Here is a 15,830-nt window from a genome sequence, read left to right as displayed (position 1 = left end):
CTAAAGTATTAGCCAGAAATAAACACTTAAGTTTTGGTGTTTTTCACACACAGTTTGGACAACAGAAGGGAGACTCACTGGGATAGAACAATAGATGACCAGCCATCGACTCCTGTGTAGGATGTCAAAAGCTCTTCAGAGATCTCTTGAGAGTTCTTCAGGGAAAAGGGCCAATAGAAATTTAATGCAAGCTTATCAGTCTATAAAGTGCAGTAAGTCCTTTTGAACAAGTGTGTGTGCGTGTGTGTGTGCATGTGTGTGCGTGTGGCAAAACTATTTAAGAGTTATGATTTTCCTAGCAAAGAAACGAATTTCCATCTACACTGAAATAAGCACTCAAAAATCACTACTTGAAGCCTAATCTTAATATATGCAAGATAACAAGCAATATAAAGTACTTATGAAAAAGAACTAAAACCGCTTTCACATTTCTTTAGGAAAATAATTTTGTTTATTGCTAGAATTGACTTTGACTCCTCATCAAATCAATGTAAAGTGAGGATTATAGGAAACCCATGTTTGAAAACTGAAAAAAGGAAGAAAAAACATGCCAATGAAGTCTATGGCTGATACAATCTTTTTGGGAATTTAAAATGGAAACTTCATCTATTGAGATCTAGATGATGCAGATTAGACCGCAAAAATTCATGATTCTTCCATTGGTGGGCTAAGGGAGCATACTGTTGTGCTCTGATTCTATGCTCTAGTCTAGAAAAGAATCCCTTCATTTCTGGGAATCACAGTATTCAGCATGGAAGCTGAGTTGAGGTGGCATATTCCTGTGCCTTTAATTGTATCAAAACAATGGATGTCAGTACACTTGATGATTAACAATTTATTTCAATAACTGAATGAATGAATGAATGAATGAATGAATGAATGGTTTTTGAATTCTGTGAGACCCAGAAGTATCGCCTAGAGCTCCAAAGTAGTCCTCTGATTATGGCCCTACATGATTCCTTAATAAGCTCAGGTTGCTTAAAGAAGATGCTCCAATCTGAGCATATCCATTGCAGTCACTCTTACTACTTTTCAACTACTGGTTCACTCAAACCTTCAAAAAATATCCAGCACATACTCATTTTACAACTGGCTGGAGAGAATATTTGAGCGTAAGTTAAGACAACTGTGTCCTAGGCCAACTTTTTTTCTAATTAACTGTGTATGTGGTAGGTCACTGGGCCACTCTGGCCCTATGGTTCCTCAGTTTTGAAATTATCTTTTATTTTACTTTTTATTTTTTATTTTGTGTGTGTGTGTGTGTGTGTGTAATAATCTTTTAATTTTAAAGAGATGGGTAAAATATCTAAAGGCATTTCCAGTTCAAAAATTTTACAATTTTGGGGCGCCTGGGTGGCGCAGTCGTTAAGCGTCTGCCTTTGGCTCAGGGCGTGATCCCGGTGTTCTGGGTTCGAGCCCCGCATCAGGCTCCTCGGTTGGTAGCCTGCTTCTTCCTCTCCCACTCCCTCTGCTTGTGTTCCCCCTGTCTCTGGCTGTCTCTCTCTCTGTCAAATAAATAAATAAAATCTTTAAAAAAAAAATTTTACAATTTTAGGATTGCAAAACTTATTTATAATCTGTATGAAAATTAAATAATTTCTAATTAAATAGGTGGTAGTCCTTTCCCCACAAGAAAATCATCATTGAAAAAGTGGCTTCAATGAGATAAAATTATAAAAACAACTAGTGAATCAAAGACTCTGTTTCAGTTGGACACTATCGGCATAATGCATGACTGATTTGGTTTTTACATGCTTTATAAAGCCTGATGAGACCGTATAGGATTGTTTAATAATGTTATAGTACGGGGGGAGTGTCATGGTTATGAAATGGGTTGGATTTTCAAAAATCCTGTGTTCGAGTCCTATCTCAGTCAGTTCCCTCTACTTGCATGACCTTGTGACACACTCAGTCTCAGTTCCATATCTTAAACTAGAGATGATTACAATAATAATAAAAAATTTTAGAGGATTACTAATGGATATTACAAAGATAATACTTGCAAACTGCTTGGCACAGACGCCAGGTCCCTATAAGTGCTTGTTAAGTGCTGACTGATTCTGTAATAATTTGTATTCCCTTAGTCTGAAAGTCCTGAGAACTGGAGTAGGCAAAGGTTAAGCTTCACAAGTGGTTTACAAAAGAATTAAAGATATGTTTTAACCAGTTTTGAAAGGGATCATGTTTTCAGCCAACAGAACACATCATTTATATGCTTGCTTAGCTTACCTTTTTTTGCAGACTTGAAGAATTTGAGACAGCAATTAAAACAAACCCGATTTTATCAATACATTCGTGGATTTTTTAAAAAATGAAAAACATTTTTGAAATCTTTTAAAGAAAATGATGAAAATGTCCATTTTACATAGAAGTACAACCTGTTTTTCAGATATTTTTCTTTTATTCCCCTTTAGTGTTATTTCAAATTTTGAGGTATGAAAAGTTTTAGATTGGATTCTATTCCATCATTACCCATGAACAGGGAAGATAGGAATTTTGTACAATCATTTTTGTTTGTTTCTGATTTTTAAAGGGGAAAATATTCGTAACTGCAAAAATTTGAAGCACAGGAAAGTACCAAGAAACATGTGCAAAGGAAGGAGATATAACTTTATCAAGAGTAATAATATAGCACTCTAACATTTGAACCATCTGTATATAAAATTGTGTTAAGGAAAGGGACATTTTTTTTTATATTTAACTTGTTTTATTCCTCCATTAATCTTTTTTTGCTACTCTTGGCCTAAAAATACAAAGAAGAACGAGATTTGTGTAGAGAGAATAATACTCCAAAACAAGCACAAAAATAAAAATGTAATTATTTACCATGCCAAAAGGAATCTATGCTCAGAAGCAATGAAGTTATAAAACAGGAAAACGGGAAAATAATACACAAAATTCCTTAAGGTGAGATCCACTTTATATGACAAGGAAATTAAACAGGGGAATCAGAGTTTGAACAGTGCTTTTGTGTACCCAAAACTAAACTGGTCAAAGGACTAAAACATATATATATATAATATGAAAAATGCTGCAATATCAAAGAAATGGACTAAAATATTAAAGGGTTTTTTTTTTTTTCAGTTTTGATGGCCAAATTCCATCCTGTAAGCAGTGCATTAGACGCTAATGACATACGATTTCTCACTGACAGATTTAACAGCATCAATAAGGCCTCTCTGTCCATTGCAGCAAATTGATCCTACATGACACTGACAAGGGCAGTCTGCACTTAATGACCTCCATCGCTGAAGGATGGAAATGAAAAATGATTGGAAGTACAAATAAATCTTTGAAAGTTTCCCTGAAACAGGTGTGCTAAAAGTGATTCGTTTGAGGGATCATCACAAATATAAACTCAATCTCCTAGCATACCTCACTGTCTGTTCATACCAGGGTCTCACTTCTCGAATCCTGAATCATGATTTGCTTTAATTACAACATCGAGACAATTTTATTCTTACTATGGAAATACGGTGTTATGGATCTCTCTTAAAGGCATGAGTTCTTGCTATTTATGCAGGTATCTAGTTATCATTTGTCACCAAAGGATTCTATATAAACTGATAACAAGTATACATAAAATTTATTTTTGTTTCCCTCCTGGTTAGAGAAGGAAATACAGTATAGCCATTGATTATTTTCTCCTCCTCAATTATCAGGAACAAATAGAACATGCTTAACCTCAATAACAATATCAAATGCATGAAGTGATTGGTCAAATGTTCCACTGATGTCCTTTCTTTGAATCCTGCACATAGTTTGAGGACACTAAGATTTTGGTGTATGGTTATATTATCAATTCTTTCCCAAACACATTTATTTCTTAATCTACCTTCATCCTGCTACTAATTTTTAAGAGAGAAATACATACTTTTTCTTCCAATGTATTCAGAAACTTCAACTCACACGAGAGTAGATGGATGGGAAACACAAGGGAGTTTACAAGCAGCATACCAGATGAATGTAATAGTTACAGTTGCATAGTATCCTTTTATTTTCAAAATAACTATGGATGTCTCCTTTTTATTCCTTATCAGTTTTCCTCTGAGGTAATCTTATTTTACAGATGAGAAAACGGAGGTCAGAAAGGATAAATAATTTGCCAAGATCACTGAGCTAGTAAGTGGTAGAGATTGCACTCAAATCCCGGCCTTCTGTCTTTCCAATATTCCACAATAAGGAGGGATAAGTACAGTACTGGAATTTTACACCACTAATTTACAGTAGAGTAGTATGGGTGACAACAATAGGAGAAAGCATTCATTAGCTGTCCACTGGTTCTTAGGACTAGATGAATTGTTAAAAAATAATCATGCTTCTGTATTTTGAAATTTAGATGCTGGGAAGAAACAAAAATTCAAAGGGAAATGATTTTTCTTGCCAATGAGTATCTGGGGAAGAATACAGAGGAAGTGGCTATATCTTAATACAAGTGATGGAGCTTTTGCTTTCCTTTTTCATTTCTGGCATACTATGTGTTTTACTTTTCTAGTTTTATTATTACAGAAGATTTTACAAAATATATGAGGAATTTCTACTGATTTCCAGTAACTACAGAGGCTCAACTATTCTCCAAGTTTCTAATTAAGACTCATATTTGTTAAGAAAATAGACACCAACATTTGAAGCCCATACAATATGATGAAGATTTTGAGGCATATCGTGAAAAGTTACCTATAGATAAAAATGAAATTTGAAGTCTATGATAATACATCTAAATCTATAAACTCCAAAAATTTAGTATTCCAGATCATAATAAAGCAAATTAGTATAAAATGCTGGATTAGACACTAGGTTTCTTCATTTCTCAAATATCTATTCAAAATTGAGTTTCAAAGTTGATAAAAACATACAACTCTACAAGAAGAAAACATGCCATTTGGCTGCATATAAAGGACCACCATCGATTGGAGAGCCCATGACTGCCCACTTGTTACTTTTTGTAGTACATATGTCAAGTAAATCATTATTTAAAGAAATTAGAAAACCTACCTGTTTCTTATCTCGAATTGAAGCATCAAGTGATAACTGTCTATCATATAGATTGAAATAATTGTCCTTTTCCATTAAGAAAGTATTCTGTAATTTTTGATATTCTTGAGCTAAACGTAGATTTTCTTCTAGAGAATCACCTTGCATTTTCTAGAAGATAAATATATATTTAAAGTCATTTTAATTTCCTTGATTTTTTTCAACATCATTTGAATTACCTACAAATATTATATTACATATTGTAGAAAAATAATAAAGTAAAAAAGGTGCTTCCTCTGGTGTCGATATCCTCCTTGGATTTAATAATTTTCTTTCTTGATGCTCTTATATCTTTTCTTTCTTTTTTGAACACTGATTTACCAGAGTCTCTCTGACTTTTGTTCTCCCTCCTTCCCAGACTTCCCTCCACAATGCCTTGGGAAGTACTCAGTCCTGAAATGCTCCGCTCAGCTTCCTAGGAGGCTTCTTCCAGTTTAGTACTCCCTTTTCCTTTCCCCAAACCTCAACGCTCAAATAGGTATAAGACATTTGGAAGCTTAGAATCCTATTTCCAAAAGGTTCAGAGTGGTAGCACTCACTGAAAACATAGAGTTAAAGGGTAAAAGACAAAGACAAGGAACTCAACATTTAGAAGTACCACCAGAGAGCCATTATTTGATCCTACTACACTTTAGCTATGTTAAAGGTTAAATCTGTGAGCAGTTGAGAACTTTATAACACCCCCTCATGACTAAATAAATATATGTTAAATCTAATACAAAACTGTTAGAATATAACTTTTGTAATATTACCAACTGGCAAATTAGGAGCTACCTATCATTTTTAATTAGATGTGTGAATTCGGTCTAGATGTTGATTCTTTTTAATGTTTGTAGCACATACAGTTTTCTCTGATGTTTTAAAAAATACAGAATTTATCAACAGCCTTAAATATTTTCAAACCTGTTAATCTAGTAGTTCATTTTATGGAAATTTATTCTAAGCAAAAAGCCTTATTCACTAAAACTTTATTTATAGTAGCAAAAAGTTTGCAAAACACATAAATGTGGATTAATCATGAAGATGATAATGGTGATTAAATAATTAGATACAAAAATAACCATTGTGAAGCAATTAAAAATGTCTCTTTGCGAAAACTGCCTTCACATCAAACCTTTAGTATAAGTTGTTTAAAAATATATTGCAGTATGAGAATGTGCACAGACGAAATGTAATTCAGCAGAAAATTGCCTGTACAAATATTTCTGTATTTACACACTTGAAGATTTATTAAGGTCAACAAACATATTTCTCATGAAAGCCTGGTATCCATATTGATCCCTAATGATGAATACTATGTCACAGGTGTTCTTCATAAAGCCAAAATGATGAACTGAGAACCATTTTAAATGTCCTTGTCCTAATTCTGGCATAGTAATTTCAAACTTTAGAAACTTTAATCTAATAAACTTATCAAAAATCACATAGAATGATCTTCTGGTAGGAGGACCAAGTATCTATGAGTATTTTACCATGGTGGGGATACTTTTGAAAAAAATGGTTACAGTTCTTTTTGATATCTTAACACTTACTAATATCTAAGCCTCAAGTGATTTAGTTGGATCTTTGATAAATGTTCTACTGAAGGTAGGAGGAGGAATCATTTTGAGCTTTTTTGTTTATTTGATTTAACATAAACACAATCCTGATACCTGAGGTATTCTACTTCTCAATTACATTTTTTTTCAAGCCCTAGATGGCTACTATAAACATTGCATTTGAGAGGAGTGGTAGAAAAGTTGTGGGATTTGCATTAACCTATTTATTTAATGGAACTTCAGTGAGGATATATTTGTACTTTATGATTTGCTCACTGGGTAAAATGCAGTTTTATTTCCAAATACATATACCTTCAATTTCCATATGACACCAGTTCTTACTGCTTTATATGCCATAATTAGATACCAAGAAATTAAATTGTGCAGTTATGTCAATGAATCTTCAAAACATTGTTACATCAGTCATGATATTTTACATTATCATTTCTCAATAATGAATTTATAGAAGGATTTGCCAATTCACTATTCCTGAAAGTCAGTGACATTCAGATATGTGATGAAGTTTCAGGTTTATAAAAATTTTAAATAATGGGATTCTACTGACACTCCTTGAAAATGTTTGTTTATGCTTAACTGTGGTTCAACCTTACAACTTTGAGTTGTTTAATTTTAACCAGTAGTATTATTACATGCGAATGAAACAAAGAGGGAATGATACTGGTGGAAATATGTTGAGGGGAAATAATGTTACCACTACTGGAGTTTAAGAGCTTATAAAAGATTAACAGTAGAAGATATTTAACAAGGGCACAAAAGTTGGGGTCAGAAATATAATAAAAGGGTGAGAAGAAAGAAGAAACTAATAAGAGAAGTAAGATGACTTTTACATGCTTCTAAATTCAAATCCAGCTGAATCTTATCAGTAGAATCTCTCTACTTAAGGTCTTAGCTAAATGTGAACTCGAAAAAAATTTTGTTCCTAAAACCATTAAAGAAAAATTTGATTGCAATCTCTGCAGGTTAAAATAATTGTGGTCTGAGTAATAACTACAATATGCCAAGCTCTAGGATATAAGGGGGAATCTCAAAAATTCATGGTATTGTGGGAAAGATTTATATTAAAAATCATACAAATATATAATTAGAATGTAAAATTTATATTACTTGATATTATACTACTTGAGAGGTAAAGATTTGAAAAAGCATATAAAGAGCACTCGCACAATATGTTTTTGCCCTGAACATTATTCTAAGGATATACCACATTGTCCAGCCTTAGCAAGAGTTTTTTCTCTGGGGGCATCGTGGACTTCAAAAGGTATGTGAACCCCTTGAAACTATACATAGCATTTTTCTGGGGTTACCTAACTAGCCCATGATCCCCAAAGTATTGAGAAACCATACCTAAAGAAAGAATTGGCTTCTCCTTCTGTCACCAAAAATGCTGAAAATTGAAGGCAGACTGAGACCCCAAAATATACAAATGGTAGGTTTTCCATTTTCTTCTTCACTTGACCTTTCTTATTTTTTAAACCATGGATTTCATCTTGGACTTCTCCTTCATTTTCTTCATTTTCAGTTTATTTTTTCTCACTCTTTCCCTTCTCTTTCCCTCTCACACTGGGCAAATAAAGAATAGGGAATTATAATTAGAGAACTGGGTTCTTTTTGCACAAAACAGTAGGTCATCTATTTATGTTTCACCAGGTGACATAGAGACAAGAACTTAGAAATAGGGCTTAATTCCATACACAATGGAAAGAATTGAGACAATAGCAATCATCTCAGTTGTTACATTAGTATCCTCATTTTACAGATAGGGAAACAAAGGCAAGAAAAGTCAGGTAAGGCAAATTGTATTTTCCAAAAAAAGGCAACAGAAATACTTTCATTCTACATGTTGTCCCAGAATCTTGTTACTTCCTATCAAGAAGAACCTAGGTAGACTTGTGGTTTCACCAGCCAAAAGAATATGTTAGAAAAGATACTATGTGACTTTCCAGGCTAGTTTATTTTAAAAAGCTAGTTTTAAAGAAGACAGTTTATTTAAAAACAAACAAACATATTGTTTCTGCCTGGCCCTCTCTTTGGGGACATTCATCCTCAGAACCAGGTACCATATTATAAGGAATCCAGGCCCCATGGAGAAGTTATGTGTAGGTCTTCCAGCAAACAACCCTAGCTCAGGTGTCAGAGAACTGTCAGCATCATTCATGAATAAATGAGTCATTTGAAGATGATTCCAATCCTCAGTGTCTAAGTCATCCAGCTGATGGTTCAGAAAGCGTGAGACAAGAGACAAGCAGGCTCTGCTGTGTCCTGTCCAAATTTCTGACACATAGAATCATGAGCCATAAAGTTTAGGGTATCTATTATGCAACCATGGCAACTGAAACACCCAGGTATCTTGTGCAAGATTACACACATATTAAGTGGAGACTTGGGCTTTGCATCAAGGCAGACGGGCTCTAGATCCCATACTCTTCACCATCCAATATATTTCCTTTGTAAACATGAGCTAGCACGCAACACTACGCAGCACTATCTTTATAAAACCTAATGATATTAAACAATCAAATAACAGAATCACTTTGATCTGAGCCTACTTATACCAAGCAACTCTCCTTTCATAATCTGGCTAACACACAGCTTGTTGACATAGATAAAATGAGCTGCTGAAGGAAACTAGAACTTGGTCCCTTTGGAAGCCACTTTATATTGTAAGTCAATACGGGTATGTTGGTTATATATAATTAGTCTCTTGGTTTTTTGTTTGTTTGTTCATTTTGCTTTTGTTTTTGTTTGTTTGCTTGTTTTACCTACACGATTCCATATTCCATGATTTGATTAAGACTGATGCCGTCACTGACAAGACAAGTGCGTAAGCACATAGACTTTTACAGCTGAGGCCTGCACAATTCTGGACTGTGGTTGATGCAACAATGCTACCCATTGACTCTGATGGAGGTCAAGCCAGATACACTTACCCTGGAGAAAGTCTAAACACATTTGAACTTTTTTTTTTTTTTTTAATTTAAGGTGGATTAATGGCAAAGGAGATTACGAGAAAGAAACTTGATCCAAATAGTCTAGAGAGACGCTTATGATTAAAGTATTTGCATTGTAGGGGTGCCTGGGTGGCTCAGTCGTTAAGAGATTGCCTTCGGCTCAGGGTGTGATCCCAGCGTTCTGGGATCGCCCCCCCGCATCGGGCTCCCTGCTCTGCTGGGAGCCTGCTTCTTCCTTTCCCACTCCCCCTGCTTGTGTTCCCTGTCTCGCTGGCTGTCTCTCTCTCTGTCAAATAAATAAATAAAATCTTTAAAAAAAAAAGTATTTGCACTGTACATATATATGTAGAAGACCTACATAGCTATTTCTAAATACTTCAATGTTGTTAAAATAGCCCTAGTGTCCATACCTAAATTTATGGTAATGTGTCATCTATACCCTCAGTCACTCTTAATAAAGGCCTTTGGATCCAGTTTGCTAGGTAGAGGGGCTATAATTACATATTGTAAAAGAGTTGTCATCTCTGGCCCAGTTCTAATTCTAAGTGTCCCATCCTGATATGATTATGTGTGGCTGCCTCAGATGATCTTTTTTGATGATCTGTCATCTCCTGGTTCTTGGTTATTAATAGTTTAGTGCAGACAGCTCCTTGCTCTTTATGCATCTTGCCAGGGCTTTGCTGGCTGTTAGTGCCACATATGTCCATGTTCTTACACAGATTGCACCACACCCACTGGAGTCTCATGGTTGCAAAGGATTGACTTCCTGCTGGAACCACCAGAAAACAAAAGTTGTATTGTGGTATTTATTGATCAATTTACTCCAGAGTAGCCTCATGTTTAGCTTTTGTTCATTCAATCATTTGTTTAGCAAACCCTTAATAAGTTTATTCTCTGCATCCTGCTCCATGGCTCCCCAAGGATTAATAAGAATAGAATGTGACCCTTTTCACCAGGGATTAGAGGCCAGAGTAGGAGGAGGCAGAAATGTAAACAAGCCTATTTGAGGTATTTCTTGAAATAACTGTAATCAATTCTACCAGGTGGAATTGATTCTACTGGATGGGGGAGTGGGTCAGAAAAGGCCTCGTAGAAAAAATAATCAGTGATTTGAATCTTAGAACAGTCTTTTATTTGGCAGGGATCAAAACTCTCCTGCTACATGGGTCAATATATATTTGAGCAAAGTTGGGTGAGTCAGTCGAGAGGAATGTTTTTATGGCCCCTTTAGGACTATTAGATGGTTGTTACCTATGACTTGCGAATTAGGCTTTCATGGATTGTGTTAAATGTTTCGTTATCTCTAGGCTTTAAAATATTACTATGCAAACAATGCAAAGTACCCATACATTTAGTATCCCACTGAGGCAAAGCATCATAAATAATGCTCCATTCCAAGCACCAATGTTTCAGTAGCACGTGATCTTGTACACATGCTCATGCATTAAACCACTGATACCATACTATTAAAACCCCACATATGCCTTTGGCACATCTCTGCCAGTTTAGGGCACTGGATTGGTAGTTTTGCACACAGTGATGCTTTGATATTATTAAAGGAGGCAACAGTACTGAGACTGATTCATGGAATGTGCAGGGGATGGACTTTAGAATAAAGGAGACCTAGAGGCTTGAAGTCTCTTTGTGAACATTGTCACTTCAAAAAGCAGTCCCTTTGATTCATGGGAATTAGTGTGGTGAACACAAATGCTTAAAATACATGCCAAGTCTCTAACAATATAACAGACATGGAGAAAGCATACACTTTATCAGGTGCATCACCTACTGTGTGCATAGAGGCATTATTGTATTGCTGTTCCCTTAAAATCTATACACCAATTACTACAGAAAATGAGAGTTCTCCCCAGTGTTTCCAAGAAGCAAGTCTGTAAGAATGATATGTGTCGATACCCTGAAGCCTCAAAGGAGCAAATAACTGTTCTAACTCTCCCAGGACCCACTTTCTTGTCTGTGCTGCCATGGAAACCAGTCTCTTGTCCAACACGAGTTCTCTGATAATTAGTCTTGAACATTCTCGATTTTTAAATGAACAAATTAGTCCTCTGCATCAAGGTTGTTACATGCCTCAGACTCTATATATTATCATGTTTGACAAAATGCTCTCTATTCACTAATTTATTCAAAATGCTTACTGAGCAACTGGTATACACAAAGCCCTATTGGGAGACACTATGAGAAATCAAATAGCACCTGTTCCTGCCAGAGTCCAGGGGAATACTTTTTTAGTTACCCCACTCCAGCACCCCCACACATGACTACATACATATATGACAACATACAGGACTCTTTATCTTAGCTCCCTGATGGGGTTACAAATGTAGCTGCTGTCAATTTACTCATAAAGTTTATCAATGGATACTATGGCACTGCCTCTTAAAGAATTCAGAAGTTTCCACTGAGAATCCATTGAATATTAATACTCTGTATTAGCCCTGCTTGTTCCTTATTATTTTTAGATGCTGTTCATTATACATATTTGATCAGAATTATTGATACTAGCATGAAAAAATACACAATTTTAGGGCTGAAGAAGTTTGCAGTCAGATAAGGGAATTGAGGCATTCACAAAGCTAACTACATCAGAATACATCATACATGAAGAAGGGGAGAAAAGATATATCCAAATAATGATAGTGTTCCATGAGAGATCAGTTCCAGTGAAAGTGATGAGCAAAGTTCCAAGGAAGAGTCATTTTTTAAAAACAGATTCTGAATATATTTCATATACAGGGTCCTGTCTGTGTTATCAGCAGGGAAAATCTGTCCTAGAACCACAGATGCTTGTTAAATATTAAAAATCACATGACTAATGTGGGTTTACATTAAAAAAGGGAATATTTTTCTCCATGTTGACTGTAGCTTTTCTCCTATAACTACCCAATGTCTTTAAGAAATGCTTTAAATTTCTATCTGACCAGTTTTCTTCAATATAATGCATGCCCCTCAAAGTATCCAATATAACTGATCAGAGAAACAAATTATGTAATAAGAAAAAGAGGGTAAAAATTGGTGTCACATAATCTACATACCCCAGTGAATTTTTTCAAGGTAAAATACATGATTTAAACAATTATATTACATGTATGTCCTCTGTAAATGATAAACCACAGTAATAATAATTCCTATAAATTTACTACTTATTAAGTAAACTTTAAATTTTAACCTTCAGTTAAATAATGTGTCCTCTATTATTAAGATTGTTAAACAGAAACATATTTGTATATTACTTTCCTGTTAAATATTTCTGTGTATTTTTGTAATTTAATTATATTTCAATTTGTCAATATTTTAAAATATATATTTAAAGTCTGCTACTCTTTTCACCACATCATGTGAAAGACTGAACAATTTCCTCTTCGTATGCACCTCCTGATTTGAATAGTTTAAGATTTAGAAAGGTTTCCTATTTACTCACATTTTAATGATATACATTTCTACTTCACTGGTGGAAAAGGCTGATCAGTCACAGAAAGGTCAGTTAACACTAAATAGACCCTTTCTTTATGTAATTACAAAGAATAATATCTTTGTGCTGATGGCACTGCACATGGAGTGGGTGATGCAGAGAATTAATGTGCTGCCTTGTTGGCCCATGGGATAGAGATTCCAATACAATAACCACAACTTATTCTAATTATGCAGCTTTAAAAGGTCATCAGCAAAAAGAGTTAAGGAATTATCAACTAACTTTATCATAAAGTAATAATCCACTACATAAATGCAGAAACTGTAAGAGCAGTACCTAGAAACTTTATTACAAATGTGAGACTGATCCAAGAGGTTCAAGTACATACATTATAGCATAAATTAAGTAAATTCATTGAAAAATTAAAATATGTGATATTTTATAACTTCCTATTGCTGGTCAAGTAACCTGAATTCACCTTTTATTTGCAGCAAATGTTTAATTTTGAAAATGTTTATGTTTAATGCCAATTTCATTGCCACATCCATGTTATATCGGAATTTAAATATTTCTTTTTAAAATCCACTTATAAAATCTTTATAAAATCCATTATAAAATAATGCATGCTGATTATACTATACACAAATAATAGAGAAGCACATGATATAGAAAATTAAAGTCTCTCTTCACAACTATAACCATAGTATTAATTTGTTACAAGACTTTACAGAACAGAAACGTTTCAAAAATCCTTACTTGTCAATGAGGAAATGGAGGCCAGGAAAATCAATTTCTTATCTAAGGTCACACAGGAAGAGAACAGCATTAAGGCTAGAATACAATCTGATTTTAGCCTAATCTTGAATGTGAATTACAGAACCTTTAAGATTCTAGACTGATATGTGTGAATGCTCTAATTTTTGAATACTTTATAGAATTACATCACTCTTCCAAATAAACTGGATGCTCATAGAGAAAATAGTTTTTTGGAGTTAAATATATATATTTAATTTCTGTAATTTATATATACATATTTAAAAATGCTTCAGTGTCTTTTCCTTGGGAATGTGGGGTCAGAAAACATTAGGCCCAATTTCAGAGGTGCCAAATATGAAAAGTATAGTAAATTATCTGCAGTCTAGTTAAATATCCTTATGGCTAGAATTATTATTAATGCTTTTTCTCTTTTGCTCCTCTTAATTAGATATTCCCCTAACTTATAAATAAAAGATCATGAGCATCTCTAATCACCTGATATTGTTATTCACATTGGAGCACTGTCTAAACCTTTGTGATAGATCTCAAGTAGAAATAGGATTAAAAATACCTAAGGCAGTATTCAAATCGGCAAAGAAGAAGTCAAAATGTCTCTCCTCGCAGATGACATGATACTCTATATGGAAAACCCAAAAGAAGCCACTCCCAAACTATTAGAAGTTATAGAGCAATTCAGTAACGTGGCGGGATACAAAATCAATGCTCAGAAATCAGTTGCATTTCTATACACGAATAACGAGACCGAAGAAAGAGAAATTAGGGAATCCATCCCATTTACAATAGCACCAAAAACCATATGTTACCTTGGAATTAACTTAACCAGAGACGTAAAGGACCTATATTCTAGAAACTATAAATCACTCTTGAAAGACATTGAGGAAGACATAAAAAGATGGAAAGATATTCCATGCTCATGGATCAGAAGAATTAACATAGTTAAAATGTCCATGCTACCCAGAGCAATCTACACTTTCAATGCTATCCCGATCAAAATACCGAGGACATTTTTCAAAGAACTGGAACAAATAGTCCTTAAATTTGTGTGGAAACAGAAACGGCCCCGAATCTCCAAGGAACTGTTGAAAAGGAAAAACAAAGCTGGGGGCATCACAATGCCGGATTTCGAGCTGTACTACAAAGCTGTGATCACAAAGACAGCATGGTACTGGCACAAAAACAGACACATAGACCAATGGAACAGAATAGAGAGCCCAGAAATGGACCCTCGGCTCTTTGGGCAACTAATATTTGATAAAGCAGGAAAAAACATCCGGTGGGAAAAAGACAGTCTCTTCAATAAATGGTGCTGGGAAAATTGGACAGCTACATGCAAAAGAATGAAACTTGACCACTCTCTCACACCATACACAAAAATAAACTCCAAATGGATGAAAGACCTCGATGTGAGACAGGAATCCATCAAAATTCTAGAGGAGAACATAGGCAGCAACCTCTACGACATCGGCCAAAGCAACCTTTTTCATGACACATCCCCAAAGGCAAGAGAAACAAAAGATAAAATGAATTTATGGGACTTCATCAAGATTAAAAGTTTCTGCACAGCCAAGGAAACAGTCAGAAAAACTAAGAGGCAGCCCACGGAATGGGAGAAGATATTTGCAAATGACTCTACAGATAAAGGACTGGTATCCAAGATCTACAAAGAACTTCTCAAACTCAATACATGACAAACAAATAAACAAATCAAAAAATGGGCGGAAGATATGAACAGACATTTTTCCAATGAAGACATACAAATGGCTAGCAGACACATGAAAAAATGTTCAAAATCATTAGCCATCAAGGAAATTCAAATCAAAACCACACTGAGATACCACCTTACGCCAGTTAGAATGGCAAAAATAGACAAGGCAAGAAACAACAATTGCTGGAGAGGATGTGGAGAAAGGGGATCCCTCCTACATTGTTGGTGGGAATGCAAGTTGGTACAGCCACTCTGGAAAACAGTGTGGAGGTCCCTTAAAAAGTTAAAAATTGAGCTACCCTACAATCCAGCAATTTCATTACTGGGTGTTTACCCCAAAGATACAGACGTAGTGAAGAGAAGGACCTTATGCACCCCAA

The 15,830-nt window shown here is 34.8% G+C and overlaps 1 protein-coding gene across 1 annotated transcript in view; it reads right to left on the bottom strand.

Moving 5' to 3' along the window:
• Positions 1-15,830, bottom strand: part of CCDC178 (coiled-coil domain containing 178) — a 403,099-nt gene that overhangs the window by 124,381 nt on the left and 262,888 nt on the right. The window contains 1 exon segment of the mRNA XM_040632379.1: positions 4,996-5,145. Coding sequence (XP_040488313.1) covers positions 4,996-5,145 — 150 coding nt within the window.

This window comes from Ursus maritimus, unplaced genomic scaffold, assembly GCF_017311325.1.
Source record: "Ursus maritimus isolate PB19 unplaced genomic scaffold, ASM1731132v1 scaffold_18, whole genome shotgun sequence".
Classification (NCBI taxonomy): Eukaryota; Metazoa; Chordata; class Mammalia; order Carnivora; family Ursidae; genus Ursus; species Ursus maritimus.
The sequence above is the reverse complement of the archived record's forward strand: the minus strand, read 5'-3'. Positions and strand labels throughout refer to the sequence as shown.